This window comes from Epinephelus fuscoguttatus, linkage group LG10 (assembly GCF_011397635.1).
Source record: "Epinephelus fuscoguttatus linkage group LG10, E.fuscoguttatus.final_Chr_v1".
In the NCBI taxonomy this organism is placed as follows: Eukaryota; Metazoa; Chordata; class Actinopteri; order Perciformes; family Serranidae; genus Epinephelus; species Epinephelus fuscoguttatus.
Window position 1 is genome coordinate 43,087,912 of NC_064761.1, and position 15,710 is coordinate 43,103,621.

General features: G+C 41.8%; 2 protein-coding genes across 2 annotated transcripts; one reads left to right on the forward strand and one right to left on the reverse strand.

Moving 5' to 3' along the window:
* Positions 1-306: 306 nt before the first annotated feature.
* On the reverse strand, positions 307-4,995 carry mmachc (metabolism of cobalamin associated C). Its single transcript, XM_049588221.1, has 5 exons — positions 4,902-4,995; positions 3,338-3,535; positions 1,748-1,900; positions 1,477-1,653; positions 307-1,032 (listed from the first exon to the last, which is right to left on the reverse strand). Exons 1-5 carry the CDS (start codon positions 4,989-4,991, stop codon positions 850-852), a joined length of 801 nt encoding a protein of 266 aa, XP_049444178.1. The 5' UTR covers positions 4,992-4,995; the 3' UTR covers positions 307-849.
* Positions 4,996-5,244: 249 nt separating this feature from the next.
* Positions 5,245-14,469, forward strand: LOC125895947 (ciliary rootlet coiled-coil protein 2). The gene is made up of 12 exons (XM_049588207.1): positions 5,245-5,287; positions 5,998-6,070; positions 6,351-6,393; positions 6,571-6,731; positions 6,867-6,948; positions 8,808-8,985; positions 9,169-9,242; positions 9,375-9,451; positions 9,549-9,649; positions 9,734-9,822; positions 9,911-10,057; positions 11,375-14,469. Exons 2-12 carry the CDS (start codon positions 6,005-6,007, stop codon positions 11,545-11,547), a joined length of 1,191 nt encoding a protein of 396 aa, XP_049444164.1. The 5' UTR covers positions 5,245-5,287; positions 5,998-6,004; the 3' UTR covers positions 11,548-14,469.
* Positions 14,470-15,710: the final 1,241 nt, after the last annotated feature.

A 15,710-nucleotide genomic window follows, 5' to 3' on the forward strand; every position in this document is an offset into this window, starting at 1 on the left:
TATGAACAACAGTCACTGGTTAAATTCACTTTATTTATTTTACAATGAAAAACTGTTGATGGCTTCACTGAATTGGGCTGAAGGCAAAAACCTCAGAGACGAATAATTAATTAAACCTGCTTCGCTAAACACCACCAGAGGACAGTAAACACATCATGTTTGTTTTCCGATAATGAAGAACCAATCCTTCTTCTTCTTTCGTGGGGGGGTCATTATTTCCCTCATTTTGTTTGTATGCTCAATTTTTATATACAAACTGGCAGCAGAGTCTGACATTTGTTCAAATCAGATCCATGGAGTCAAACATTTCTTCATTATTTTGTATTGTTTATTTATATGGCTTCAAATAGAAATTTTCTAGAAATTAGATTAAATAAAAGAGTGATTGTTGTCTTTGTGATCAAGTGCCAGCATATGCAGACACATTTAAGGCAGGCTGATGATACGGGGCTCCTTAAAGCCCTCTGTGTTGAGACTGTTTCACATGAAACAATGTGCAAAGTAAAAAGTCACCGTTGACACTTAAACATCTGTAGTGTGTATGTTACAATATGACACAACCAACAAGGATACAAGGTGCATTCTTTTTTCATTTAAACACATCAACAAGGTTTGCAACAGCAGCATTAAAGCATTCATACATTTGAGTCTGTTCAGATTTCTGAGATGACACCGTGTGAAGAGCTGCTTATAATCAGTAGTGTGAAAATATGTGGTGTAAACATGATGAAACGGATCACATAGAGGACATATAGCAGTACATGTTCAAGTCCCTGAAAGTATCCCTTGTACCTTTCACAAGCTCAGCAGTGAAGGTTTGTGCTTCCTCGCTGCGGCTGCTCTTCTCTGTCAGCCGTGTCCCGTCGCCTGGCTCTGTGCGTCTGAGGTCTCAGCAGGTTGATCGCTGTCACACGGCACGAAGCCCCAAGACTTAAGCAGAGCAAACCGCTGAGCAGGAGGAGTGGAAAAGTAGTCCTTCTGTTTCTGAGAGTAGATCTGAACCGGACGGACGATGTCTCTGTAGCTCCAGTCCTGATGGGGCAAAATGTCTCTGATTAAACCTTTGAGTCATCATATATTTCATTACATGATGAAAACACATTAAAACGTACACAGGTACTTCAGGAAAGTGTATCCCAGTTTGACCTAACACTAGGTTTAATTATTTTATTTTTTTGATTAAAATAACATTTAATTTTATTTTTGTGTCAAAACTAGACTTTATATCCTCATAAAACAGACTGCATTACATCACAAGCTTCTCTCTTTATTCCCATCTCAGCAACTACAGTACAAACAGAGGGACCAAACAAGTGAATTCTTCCCAGGTTGGGGGCCCATGTGACAACAAAACCCCCACAGACGGGGGTCTCTTATTTAAAGGCCATCAGTCTGAAAGTCTTTGACATGAAACGGTTCGGTCCAATGACTGTGTGTGTCACAGGCGTTATATCTCAGAGTGCTGAGGTCCTGTACCTGCCAGTGAAAGTTGAAAGCCTCCAGCAGCTGTATCCTGCCCTCTCTGGACGGCACACAGTCTGGAGGAGCAGGCTGCACCGTCTCAGTGCCCACTGTCACATCGCCAAACACCAACAGGGCTCTGATGGCAAACCAGCCTCCGAACCTCGGATGCACACACACTCCGAACATCTTCTGCAGGTAACAGAGGGAGATGCATGAAACAGAGGTATGGAAACAGCTTAATTCAACAGCAACCATTTATATGCTTATGAATGAACGGTGTTACTTTCTCAGCCCAGGGTTGGTCTGTGACATCAGACTGTTGGTAGTAGAAAGCTGCTCCGGATACGTGAGCTGCAGTCTGAGCCAAGAACTTCGGCTTCCTGCTGGGCAGCAGCTCGTAGTCGTACCTCACATCCACCTCCTGTCCTGGGAAACACTGCAGGGCAGGACGAGGAAGAGGAAGAGGAAGAGGGCATATTTAGGTGTCCCAACTTCATTATGAAACTAGCCAAAAATGCAAACCTATCCCTCACTGGGGTTTGGTCAGTGGTTTCCAACTGGTGCAGCCACGGGGTCCAGATTTCCCCTCAGTCATTAGGTCAAGAAATTCAGCGTCCATATCGTCGAGCTGGTTTGCTGTCTCTGTTGCGTAGCTGTCTGTTAGTCACTCACTCTACCGCAGGATATGTCACTTCAAAATAAAAGCTCTGTGCCAGAAATTCACTGTACTTCAAAATGAAGGGTGTTTTTACAAACTCGACACAACTCCGAGTCACTTGCAGTCCATTCAGTATGGACTCACGACCCACTTTTGGACCACAACCCACCAGTTGGGAACCACTGGGGTTAGATAACATGATGACATATACTGTGAGACCATCAGAGATTTATCACATAGATCACAAACTGTAGGTGCAAGGCTACCAAAAAACAGCATACATGAAGGAAAAATATAACACCTGCAAACTTAGCCTGCTCCATGCCGCAAAAGTTTAACAAAGACAACATGTCTCCCACTCAGATGTTCATCAGGTCATGAACACTGAGCATTCTGACCTGACGACGATCCAAGTAGTGTCGATTAAACTGTTGTGACATGGAGTACGTGTGCAGGCCTTTCTTTTTACCATCAGAGATTTTGCCTTATAATTTCAGCTACACATCAGTGAAGATTCTCAGGTCAGGTCAATCATAAGTGCTATATGAGTAGTCCAGTTGCCTATGATATAGCATTTATGGTCAGCTACACACTATGAGGCTGCGATGCAAAAATAATCATGTGGGTCCTTATTGTCTTCCTACCCATTAAGGTAGGATAATACATGACATTATTTTTCACAGGGATCCATGGATTGTAGGTCTAGTTGTTTTTGGTAATCACATTTTCAAAAGAATATTTAAGAATATCATATTTGAGAACAAATTTACATTACATTATTAAATTACTACAAAACAGACGACCCTCTTTGAACCTGGGGCGAGTTGCCAGCTTTTCTCCACTTGGCATCCAGCCTTGTGTGATATCTATCCTTAAATACCTCCATTATTGGACTAGGTTCAGGCGATATGGACAAAATAAAATACCACAATATTTTTGACCAAATATCTCAATATTGATACTGCGACGATACTGTAGTGTTGACTGTTGGTACACAATATTTACACATCAGCTTTTTTTTTTTGCCAAAAACCGGTCATTTGAGCTTCCAGATGATTTACTATGTCAAAATTCATATTGTAATATTAAATTACAGATTTGGTGATAAAAGATTTTAATCATAATTACTCACCCATATCCCCAACCAGCCATACAAATATGTTTATTGTCTGTCTGTCACTTTTAAGGTGAGGTTATCCACTCACACAGACTCACCTTTGAGACAGCAGAGGAGACGCAGTGTTTGACACACTGGTCTATGGGGTCAGAGAGCCCCTGGCAGCCCCTCTCCTCCATGAAGGGCAGGAAGGCTTGTTCAAACATCGCAGGAGTGCTGAGCACCACCACAGCCAGGCTGTCATCAGGGTAAGCCAGGCGCAGGGTGGGAGACAGCACAGCGTTATACCAACCGACCTGGGAACATGGAGGGACACAGAGAGGCACACAGGCAGTAACAGACAGTTTATTCATCACAGTTCGTACATTTCTCACTTACTGCATCTTATATATGAAAAGGTGAGAAGGTCCTCTTTAAAAACACAAGGCAGAAACTTTGTATTGTGTTGGTTTAAAAGGCTCCACTGCAAAAACTGCCCAGCTCAGAGCCACTGTGAGGTTACACCCTTGGAAAGAAATACTTCCTGAGTTAAAATAAAATCTCCACAACTGATGCTGCAAATATGGACACCTATTTTAAATACATTTAACTTTTTTTTAACATTAATCAATGGGTTTAACTCTCCATCCTGTGTAATGCATTATATGTACTCTATTTTAATCTTACTTTATCTTTTTGTAATTGTCAGGTGTATTTTCAGTTTTCATCCTATTTTACATTAGTTATGGTATTCTATATTTGTTTTTATTTCACACTGGGATAAAATTCTATCCCTGTTTTCATTTAACATTTATTCCCTGTCATGATCTGTAATTTCCTTGTTGTAAAGCACTTTGTGCATTTCTTGTATGACTGGTGCTATATAAAATAAAGTTAGTAGTATCGTTATTATTAGTTACCTCTGCTCTCTGGTTACATTTATATACAGTACTTTTTTTATTTGTTTATTTATTTTATTTAACCTTTATTTAACCAGAAAATCTCTTAAGATCAGAAATTACAGGCAGACAATACAGTACAGAAATACAGAATAAAAATGTAGCTCTACAGTGGCAGGTCACAGGACTTTTTAACATCAGATGTACCTCCTGTAAACATGGAAAAATACTGAGTTCAAATACTATACTGCATACAAACACAGTGAAGCTCTGCAACATGAAGTTACAATCTCATATATCATTTTATAAAAAGGTTGTAATTATGTATTTGCAATCACTCTTATGCGTTTCAAAATTAATTAATTAATTTAGATTTAAATTCAATTTTAATTTTTTAATTTCAAATTTTATTATTTTTTTTTTTATTTATTTATTATTTATTTATTTTATGTACAGAGACCTCTTGAAAACGAGATCTCAGCGAAGCTATACCTGGTTAAATTTAAAAAAAAAAAAAATACGTAAATAAATGTAAAGCAAGAAAATTCATTCAAACAATTCTAATTAATTCAAATGGATTGGAAAAATAATAAACCTTTAATCGGCTGTCAAAAATAAAACTATTCCACCGACATAATCACATTTTACTGTCTTTAACTCCTCAGACATGGCGAGCAGGTTAACAGCTGGATACATTTACGTGTTTTTATTGATATATTTTCAAACTTTGGAGCCCTCCTTATTGTCAAGGCTACACAAGAGAAAGAAATAAGTGCCACGATACCTTCAGAGGATAAACTTCAAATCCAAGTTTTGATAAATAGTCCTCTAACAGTCTTGTTATGCCTTCCACATTGGCAGTGGAAGCCGCCATTGTTGCGTCTGTCAACACAACGCTTTGAATTGTGGGATATGGTGTTCTTTGGCTGGTCGCTATCAGACACTAAACTAGAATATTACCTTTTATGCGACGACTTCTTTTGAAAAAAAAAAACGTTTAAAAATAATACAATATACAACACAATATGTTTTGGGGACTTTCTACCGAAGCGAATTTTGTGGGGAAAGACTATGTGTACTACAATACCCAGAACACCGTTGTTTACGTCATACGCAATCACGTTGCCGTTATGGGCTCCTGGATTTAAAAGTGGAGTCGCAAGCTTTTCTGTGAGTAGCCTGACTAGCAAGCTAACATAAACGTTAGTGTCGTTCTCTTTATTAAATATAATTTATTCTGTTTCAGCGGCAGGTTATTTGTTGTATTTAAAATAAGACTTCACTCATTATCAGAGAAACGGTTGGAAATTATTTTGCCAAACAAAGACAGTCGCGTAACGCCATTAACGGTTTTTTAAAAAGTCGAAGTTAGCTTCGGTTAATAACACGACATTAGCTATTTGACGTTTGCAACGCCCCGTAGCGTTATGTTGACGCGTGTGGTGTTTGTAGTGGCGTATCTGTGGTGGCCAGCATCTCCTCCTCCTCTGAAGTGTCCTTGACTTCATCGCTTCCAGTTCAATCTGATCCTGGAAGCTGCAGAGATATTCCCACTGGCCTGGAGTAAGTAGGTTCATTACAGTATCTGACAGCCTGCACAGTCTGGCACCACGGCTACATTCACCGGAGCAGCCGCTGATAAGCGTCACTAAAAACGTGCACATATCCAGGTCTGCTGTAACTCAACCTCACAGAGTGTCAGAGATCTCTGCTGGGTTGATACCTCGCCGACCAGCCACAAAACACGTCTAAAGTTACTGTGTCGCTGTCTCACAGTGGTGGTTGGTGTTGTAACGTCACTGTCAGGCCACACAGCACTGTGCTGCACGACGGATCAAGAATTAGACTGATGCTAATCAGTGATGCGTTTGTTTCTGCAGCTCAGACATGAACTGGGACAATCAGCTGAGCTCTATCCTGTCCGTAGCAGATGGCAGCGTTGCGAAGATGAGGGTGAGTAGATCCAAATTGCTTTCCTCTAATTTAATAGCCTTGCAGAGACTCCTCATTTTAAAGCGTGCGTGGCTTTTATTGTTTATTTTTTATTGTGCATCAGTGAACGGAGTGCACAACACAGGAGAGCCCTCACTGTTGTCTTGTGATCAGGTGTAAGTTGGTGGAGCTGTCTGTAGATGGCAGTAATGCTCCACTAACATTTAAAAGAAGACAGAACCGTAATGATTGTGAGAGTTTGGAAATTATCTGTGGTTTGTAAATGTTTTTGTCTCCACAGGAGAGGCTGACTTCACCGGGGAAGTTCACCAAAGGAGGCCAAGGTGGGTGGACCAGTATCAGTTTCTAAATATGACTGAAAGGGGAAATTACCTTCTTGCGTGTGTGTAACTTCCACCTTTTCAAACTTCAGAGCAAAGTGCAAACAACCATGGCAGGGATGTTGGTTTGAACTTGTTTGGTTCTGGCTCAACCTCCCACGCATCCCTCTTCCTCTCCAGATTTGTTTCCAGTGAAGGAGAGGACTCATGATTCAGATTTGGTCCCTCCTGCTCTTCCTCCTCGATCCCCCCTTCTCCGACAGCCTTCCACATCTCTCAGTCCTGCTGTTCAGTGGGCAGATGTAGCCGCTGTCCAATCACAGCTCCAGATACAGAGCCAGGTGTGTGAATATTTGTTTAACCATGCCAGGTGCACAAGATCAAATAGTTACCACAAAGTAGTCAAATAGTATATCGTGTGTGATAGTGTTTATGGTTGACAGAACTCCATGTTTTTTTCCTAATGTGTTTTCAAGGCGATTGAGTCTCTCACACAGAGACTCCATGACTTGGAAAGGGAGAGACAGACTCAGCAATGTCACATCCAGACACTACAAGGTAACCTGCTGCACCACGGCTACTACCCTCAGTTTACACTGGGTCATGTTATCCCCTTACAAATACACCCACACCTGCCTCCTGCTATTGTCAACTAGAACAAAGGAGTTCTTATCAAGTTCAAAGCTGCTTAATGTGGCCACACCCAAACTTAGATAACAAGTCACATATGAAAAATAAACAGTGCCCGGAGACTGCCAAGTTATCTTCAGGCTGCTGTGTGCTGCTTTATTTTTTATTTGTGACAAGTCTGTGGCTTCCAAAATATAATATCCAATTACTGTTCAACAGTTTAGCCATAGAAACAAGTTGATTCCACTAACACAGATTTTTTTTTTTTTTTTTTGGTGACCAATCTTTCATACTGTGCCTCTGTGTTTTTGTACAGTCCAGCTGTCTTCTTCTCTTCTTCACCTGATTCAAAACACAACTCTAACAACATCAGAAATGCCTCCTCCCCTGGCCCTGTTACTTTTACTGCTCAATTTAATATATTACCATTTGTATAAGCTGTGTGTGTCCCCAGTGGAAAAATAATCCTCCTTCTGTTTGATTATCTCAGTCATTTCATAAACCCAAAAGGGACAGCTCACCCCTAAATCAAAAAATACATATTTTCCCTCTTACCTGTGGAGCTATTGATCAGTCTAGATTGTTTTGCTGTGAGTTGCCAAGTGTTGAAGATATCGGCCGTGGAGACGTCTGCCTTCTCTCAGATAAAATGGAGCTACATGGCACTCAGCTTGATGTGATTCAAGTGCCAAAAAATACATTTTAAAAACTCAACAGCAATGTGTCTCCCAGAAATCATGACCCTGTTACTCAAGATAATCTACAAACCTTGTTGTGAACAGTTCGTGATGTAGGAAGTATTTTTTTATTCTATCAAGTGCACACGCCAAACGACCTCTACTCATGGACGAGAGGCTTGTGACAGTGTGAGGTGTAAACATTTATGGCGTCCTCCTTGACTGAGCTGTAAAGTTGGCTAGCTCCATGGTGCTCTGTGAGCTAGCTGTAGATGCATGCTTCCTTCTGCGTGATGGTATGGCTGTAACTTTTCTCTTAAATGTCTGTTCATCAGTATCCTATTAAATGTTTAGGATCAACTGTGTTATAGTTGAAATGCAACACTGTATGAAATAATTGGCTTAATTAGAAAACATAAATAGCCTTCATCCAGAGGACTGGCAGCTGCTACTTGGCATTATTTGCCTATCAGGTTGGATTGTGCTTTTCATCTGTCTAATTGGGCACTGAATTACAGCTCAAAACAGGAAAGAAAAGCATGAACAATGCCTCAATTTTTAGTGTACACACTCTGATCAAGTTCCATTATGATGACGGCACACTGTCAGTTTCCTTTGGCTTATCTCAGGGGAGACGAAGGGAAGTGGAACCAGTATCTGAATTCTCACTGCAACATGAAGCAAGACAACTTACAGGAAAATATGGTCTGAATTTTGTCGAGCATCAGCACCTCCACCAGCAAGATTTATTGACATTAATTAGGCTAAGATGTCATATTTTATGTCTTCCTTGATCTGCTGTGGCTTGTATTAAACCTCATTTGTCCATTGCTCAGACAAAAGTGTCTGCCAACTGAAAAAATGTACAATTACATATTTATGTATATAAACGCTGCCTCATCACTGCCCTAAAGTTCAGGTCCTGCTAAAGCTGTCTCTGCCTTCTCTACTAACTGGCCACCCCTCTACTGTCTGAAAAAGCAAAATACACTCCTCACTGGAGGATTCATTTATAATTAAAAACATTAATAAATAATTTGGATTTATCCTGAAGGCTGCTGAAGGAGAAAAAAAATCCTTTCACCACAGTAACGCTCTCTTCTTTTCCAGAGGAGGTTCAAAGGCTGCGTGAGGAGCTGAGGGAGAGGGAGAGGGCCGAATCGAGGAGGGGACAAAGTCCGGGAGCAGAGAGACGGATGGAGCAGTGGAGGAGAGAGGTTGGACGTGAGCTGAGCAGTCTGCGGGGACACATCACCAGAGCCACGTCGCTAGGCAACCTGGAGGAGAGGTGCATTAGGGGTGGAGCTGGGGGGCGTAACTGCACACTAAACTGATGATAGGTCCAGCTCGAGACTGAAATGAAAATGTTTACTCCTCAGTTTGCTACCAGGAAGGTGACACTTTCATTTCAGGTGTGACAGAAAATAAATGATGAGACAGTTTTATCTCGACTTTCTTTATTCTCCCACAGTTTCAGCTCAAAACTTCGCCGAGAAGAACTGGAACACCTGCGGAGAGAGGTGGACCAACTGAAAGCACAACTAAGTGAGTCACACACACACATACATCATGCCCTTGCATTGATTCTGCGGGACTGCCAAACCCAACGCTGGCCTCCGCAGCAAAGGCAAGCGCGGTCTTGTTCACAACATCTGCTCTTTTTTTTCCTCTTGACAGGGAGACAAGGGGAGGACATGTTCCTTCAGCAGGCAGAAACCAGAGAGACCAGAAGACAGTACGAACACAGCTGCAAGGTGCACACACAGTAAATCACGCAGGTTGTGTTTGCTTCTGCACGTGTGGTTTGAATTCTTTCAGATCCTTAACCTTTTCTTTGTGTGCTTTGTTCAGACGCTAGAGGAGCTGACAGACAGCTACAGAGTTCACAGCACTGATCTGGCAAAGACGGTCTCTCAGTATTCTCACACACAACAAGCGGTCCACCAGATCAGGTACATGTGCGAGTGTGAGTGTGTGTGTCTGTGGTTTTGTTTCTTGTGTTTCTGTGAATTAACTGAAATTGCAATTCACAACAGAACAACTGTGTCAGAACTGAAGGAGGAGGTCAGGAGACTTATCCTCCGAGAACGCCAACCAACACCTTTGCTGTCAGCGCACACATCAGGCAAGTCTCTTTCCTTCTCTCGCTCTCACACACACACACATTTACAGCATGATAACACTACGTAATGATGTCTTTTTGTCTGATTCAGGGGCATCACCGCTTCCGCTCCCTGGCAGCCACAGAAGAGGGGTCAATGTTGATGAGGCAGAGTCTGACTCAGAAGACTTCAGCCCGACCCCGAGCCTGGCTGAGGTCAGCTCAGATGACCTGTCATGGCTGGATGACAAAGACTCTGGTGAGGATAACTGAATGAAAAAAAGCACTCAAGCATGGTTGTGCACCTCCAGGTACTAAAGTACTAAAGTACGGTGGGCTGAGTCACCCAACACTACGTGTTTTCATCATATCATTTTCATAAGCCCTCTGTTCTGACCATTTCGATCACACGCTCCAACCAGGAGAGAACGTTACACAGGGCACCAGATGGACACAGACTGGTGTCAGCTTTAGTAAGATAAGACGTTCAGTTTCCCCTCCTTTCTCTCCCCCACACATCTGGCTCAACCTTCACAGTGATTCATCCCAGGAGATCTGACTCAGCACTCGTCAGTGTTTGCCATTTCAGTGTACGGTTAGGTTGAGATGTTGGGAAATGTGCTTACTCTATACAGATGTCAGATGAGAGGATCAATACCACTGTAACATCTGTTCAAGAGTCTCTGCTGGTTCCCTTGCAGCATCACAGTGACGACAGGAATCCAGGAAGTCACTGCGGCCAGCCTAGAAATAGTCCTGCATGTAGCTCCTGTATTAATACGATGTGGTTTTTTGGATTTCAGTCTTTTTGTAGCAATGATCATGTTTTAATTAGTGAGATTTAGAGGTGCTGGAAGGTGCAGTTTGGTAGTTTGGTATATTTAGCCAGGCAAGCTGTTTCCCCGTTTCCAGTCTTTATGCCAGACTAACTGTCTCCTCCATGTATCGATCTTCTTATCTCACTCACAAGAAAGTGAATAAGTGATTTCCCAAACTGCTGAACTATTCTTTTTAAATATATCACTAACTGGTGTTCCATGTTGAAGGCAGAGGAGTGTGTAAAGACACCAGAATGAAAGAAACTGTTAAAATTAATAAAATCTGGAGATGTACAGCAGCATTTTGAGCGAAGTCGTAGACCCACAGCTCCTCCATGTGCAGATAAAGCAGTAAAAGCTCTCATTTCCTCTCCAGCAGCCTCTGCTGCGAGGCCAGTCATTTCTTGGGAAATTTGGTACCTTGTGTATTTGTGTGTTTGTGTTTGTGTGTGTGTGTGTGTGTGTGTGAGCGTGTGCGCTGCTCACCCCTGAGACTTACTGTAACAGAAGGTTGATGTTCCCGGAAGAGATTACGATCTCTGCTCTAAATGTTTCCCAGAGTGATTTGGGCCCAAGAAGCCGGGCTAATTTGACAATTGTATCCACACACACACACACACACACTCATACTGGTGCAGAGTTGTTATGGGAAAACATTTGAATGTCTTCCACCTAATCCCACAAGAGGCACTCTTTCACTCACACACACACACACACACACAAAGTAAAGCTCCTTCTCTGCTCTTCACCTCTGCCAGCTCTTCATCAGAAGCCGCGAGTGCGTCTGAGCGTTCAGTCCAGACGGAGCGACTTTGCTGGTCCGGGATCGGATCTGGAGGACGACGATGACAATGATGATGATGGTGATGATCTCCTTGGTGAAGATGTGAACCCAGATTTAGGATCTGACCTCAGTCTCAATGATCTCTGACCTTTTATAAGGTGACTGTTGTGTCATTTGACTAAAAAAGGAGTCAGCAACATAAAGACATTTGTCCCAGCTTCTCCAGTACACTACCTGAAATGTGTTATTAATTTTATCTGATCAGTCCAGTTTAGAGTTACAGTCCTCTTCTGAAAACTGAAACTTTAAAAATAGAAAAAGGATAACACAAACAGCCATATGGCGTATTTCCTTTGTGGTCTCAAGGGAAGTAAAAAGGGAGAGGAAACAAAGGATGGCAAACAGAAGACTTGGCATGGCAACAGATGCACATGCATTTAACAAGTAATTAAGTCATCCTACTTAGTGTTGCTTAACGGGCCTGCTTAGATATATGTGATGCAAAGTTCATACCAATGGGGAAACTTTCAGAGAGGGGATTTCTCAAAGGCTATTTTTAAATACATCTTTGTGAGAGAACCAGAAGAGTTAGTGACAGATTACACAGTGTCAGACTTACAAGTTAATCACCACTTTTTTCTTTTCAGATTGATTTTCCCTGCTCGACTGATTATCCTTTAAACTGTCTGATTCCAAGTGACACACCCAAGCTCCTGCTAACAAACTGTGCTGAAACAAACCACCAAAAGATTGAGCATTGTTTGCCGTCAGGCTGGTTAGTGAGACCTGCTGGAGGCTGAGGACTGTGATAGCTGCAAATCCTCTTTAAATAATCTGTAACTGTCTCCACATGCACAGACTGGTTTGATGCTGGGAACAAACTGGGAGACAGGCAGCTGTTTGAGCAGGATTCTTTGTGAGAGCTTCACAATCAGTCTGTTTTCTGCACAGTACAGTTTTGTGAGCTTTATTTCTCACTGTGAGCTTTACTGGTTGAACCTCTGGCCACGAAATTTGGAAATCAGTTGCTTTTGCCGCACCCTCTGTACCCATGTTGCGAATCACTGACACTAAATTATGGGTCCTGCCAGAGTGAAGGACAGAAGCGCTGTGATTGGTCCGTTAAACCACAAGGTTTGGTTTCAAGCAGAAGAGTTTAAAATAGTTACGTGTAGGGTTGTTATGATGACAGATGGTTGGGGTTAGGTAAAGTTTTGGTGTAGTTTAAATGAGCAGGACCTTCATCTCTGCCCATAACGACAGTGAGATCCATAAGAACACCACTCTGCTTTTTATTAGCAAAGTCAGAGCCCACAGTGTGCTTATATTGCCTTAAAGGAACAGTTCACCCCTAAATCAAAAATACATATTTTTCCTCTACGTGTAGTGCTGTTTATCAGCCTAGATTGTTTTGGTGTGAGTGCAGAGTTTTGGAGATACTGACCATAGAGATGTCTGCCCTCTCTCCAGTGTATTGGACGACATGGCGCTCAGCTTGTGGTGCTTAAAGCGTCAAAAAATACATTTCTGATCTCTTTCCAGAAATCATTACACGCTTACTTGAGACAATCCCCAGACCTTGCTGTGAGCAGTTTCATGCAGGAACTACTTTCTTTCTACCAAACTACACCTGCCAAATGAATCACTGCGCAGAAGGAAGCATACATTTACTGTTAGCTCACCCAGCACCACTGAGCTAGCTAAAGTTACAGCTCAGCTGAGGAGTGAGTCCTTTGTACATGAGTAGATGCACACGGCAACTCACAGTAGGGATGTCACGAGAACCAATACTTTGGTACCAAGGCAGTGCCATTTTAAGTAAGTGCTGGCACTCATTTCTCTCCACTGTCGAAGGTACAGTGGATGCAGTTCTTTCAGACCTAACAGGCAGCATATTTGCCTACAAGTGTGATAGTCTGTTGTTAAATGCCAAAGGAAGTAGCTGACCAGACGAAGCTGCAGCCACAGCTCCGACTTAACTCATCAAAAAGTTGTTTTTTCTGCATATTTTTTATATTATTCTGTTTTTAATTCTTCTGCACTGAGCGCTGCATGTTTGGTGTTTTTTCTGATCACCAAGAGTTGAAAATCCAAACCAATCAGAGTGGAGTATTAGTCTATCAAAATCACAAACCCACATAGACTAGTACTTTGCCTTCAAAGCAGATCCTCAGTGGTAAATAATAACATTTAAATTCAGTTTGTATGGGTTTTTAAGTTATGTTTACGTTAGGCCTGTCAAAGTTAACATGTTAACGAGTTAACCCAAAGTCCTTTTAACGCTGCTAATTTTATTAATGCATGATTAACACATGTACGTTCTGTAATTATAATTAACCCATGGCCCACCCTGTAGTTTGGGAACTCAGGAAGCAATGCAGCAGTAACATTGTGGATGGCAAGCAGGAACAAACCTCCATGAGCAGAAATAGATAAAGAAAGGGGTCATTTAAATGGCAAGTTCAGCCCAGAGTCGTGCCAGATGGTTCCCTCCAAAGTTAGACTAAAGCTATTTACATTAACTGTCAACATGAATTCAGTTACCACCGGAGTATGTTGAGCTGCTTTAAAAAAACGGGGGATATTTGGTTGATCTTTACATTGTGTTAGTATGACTAAGAAACATTCAGGTCAGTATGTCCATCTGTTGCTGCTTGATGGTTGATGAGTTTGCCATGGTATGCTTTAAACATATGAGCATGCTGTGCTCTGAGGTTATTCTGGAGAATATTCTGGACAGTATTTGTCATTTTTATGGATTGTTGTGCTAATGCTAAATATACTGTTGCATAAAGCGAGTATATTTGTCCACTCCCATGTTGATAAGGGTATTAAAAACTTGAAAAATGTCACTTTAAGATACATTTAGAACAGATAAAACAAGTTTAATTAATTGGCGATTAAGTGCAATTAAATATTTTATCGATTGACAACCCTAGTTCAAGTACATGTGGGTTTTTTAATTTTTTTTTCTTGGGTATGGAATTGTGGAATTGCACAGGTATTGGTATCTACTAAATTCTTGATATGGTGACATGTCTTAAGGCTAGATCATATTACACGATTTCACCCTGATTTTGCGCCACAGAGACTATCGTAATCTTTTGAGTGTTCATACCTGGCGACGTGTTTCTGTCAGCGGGAGTCTCAGCAACTGTGTTACAACCTGTGTGTGCACACCACAAGATCTCTCCACCGAGCCCTCGCCGACAGAGCCCCAGATAACGCGGTGACGTCACCAAACTACGTTTTTTAACTTGGAGACGACACATCGTAAAGGCATGGATATTCTTCCCAGTGTTGAATCAGATCTGCCTCCAGCGCCTGGGTCCAAACACAACACGCTCCCCGTGATCCTGTGGACGCCGCCATTGTTGTTGCTTGCCAGCTTGTCAGTGTTGCCAGATCTTGGGAGAGAAACAAGAAACCAGGGCTATGGAAACAAGCCCCAAAGAAGCAACGTTTAGAGAGCAAGCCCAAATAAGCAACTCCACTTTAGAAATAAGCCCAAAAAAACGCAACCCACGACTACCAATATTTGTAAGTGACTTTACAAAACAACAAGCCCAAAGTCGCAGCTAATAAGCAGACCTGGCAACCCTGCAGCTTGTCCTCCTCACATTTCTTCCGTCCTCCTGCGTGCTGACGTGGGACGTATCCCGCCTCTCATTGGCTGATGCTCTTTGTCAGTCGTGTCTCCAGTTTTCTAGCATGCCAGATATCCAGTCCCAGTCACAGACGAGGGGGCGACTTGCTCGTAGGCTCGTTCACACATGAGGACTCGTCGTGGCAGACTATCTGCCGACTCACCTTCGACCCAAGGTGGCTCTCAAGATCCTCTGCGACATCAAAATCGCGGTGAAAATCATGTAATGTGAACTATGCTTAACTCGCATCAAAACAATCTAAATTTATAAATAGAGCAACAGTAAGAGGTAAACCGTGCCCTTAATTTGTCTCTGGTATTGATTGATCTATTTGTACCTTTAATGAATGAATGAAGGACTTTATTTCAAACCAGGAGTAGGTAGAGGTAAAACTTTTATGTCTCTACCCCTGTCTGATATTTCTTCTTTTAACTCAAATATTATTTCAACAAATTCCCAAATTTATTTAACTAATAAACAACTACCCCCAGTCTGTTTACCACCCAAATAAATGTGTAAACAATAAACACAGTTTATTTACTGTTGAAGTACCACCCATTGTCACAAAATAAATATGCACTCCCCTAACACAACCTCTCATCTATATACGTGCCAAAAATTTATTTCTGTGTAGTTTTTAAAAATTGATTTATATTTGTGCTT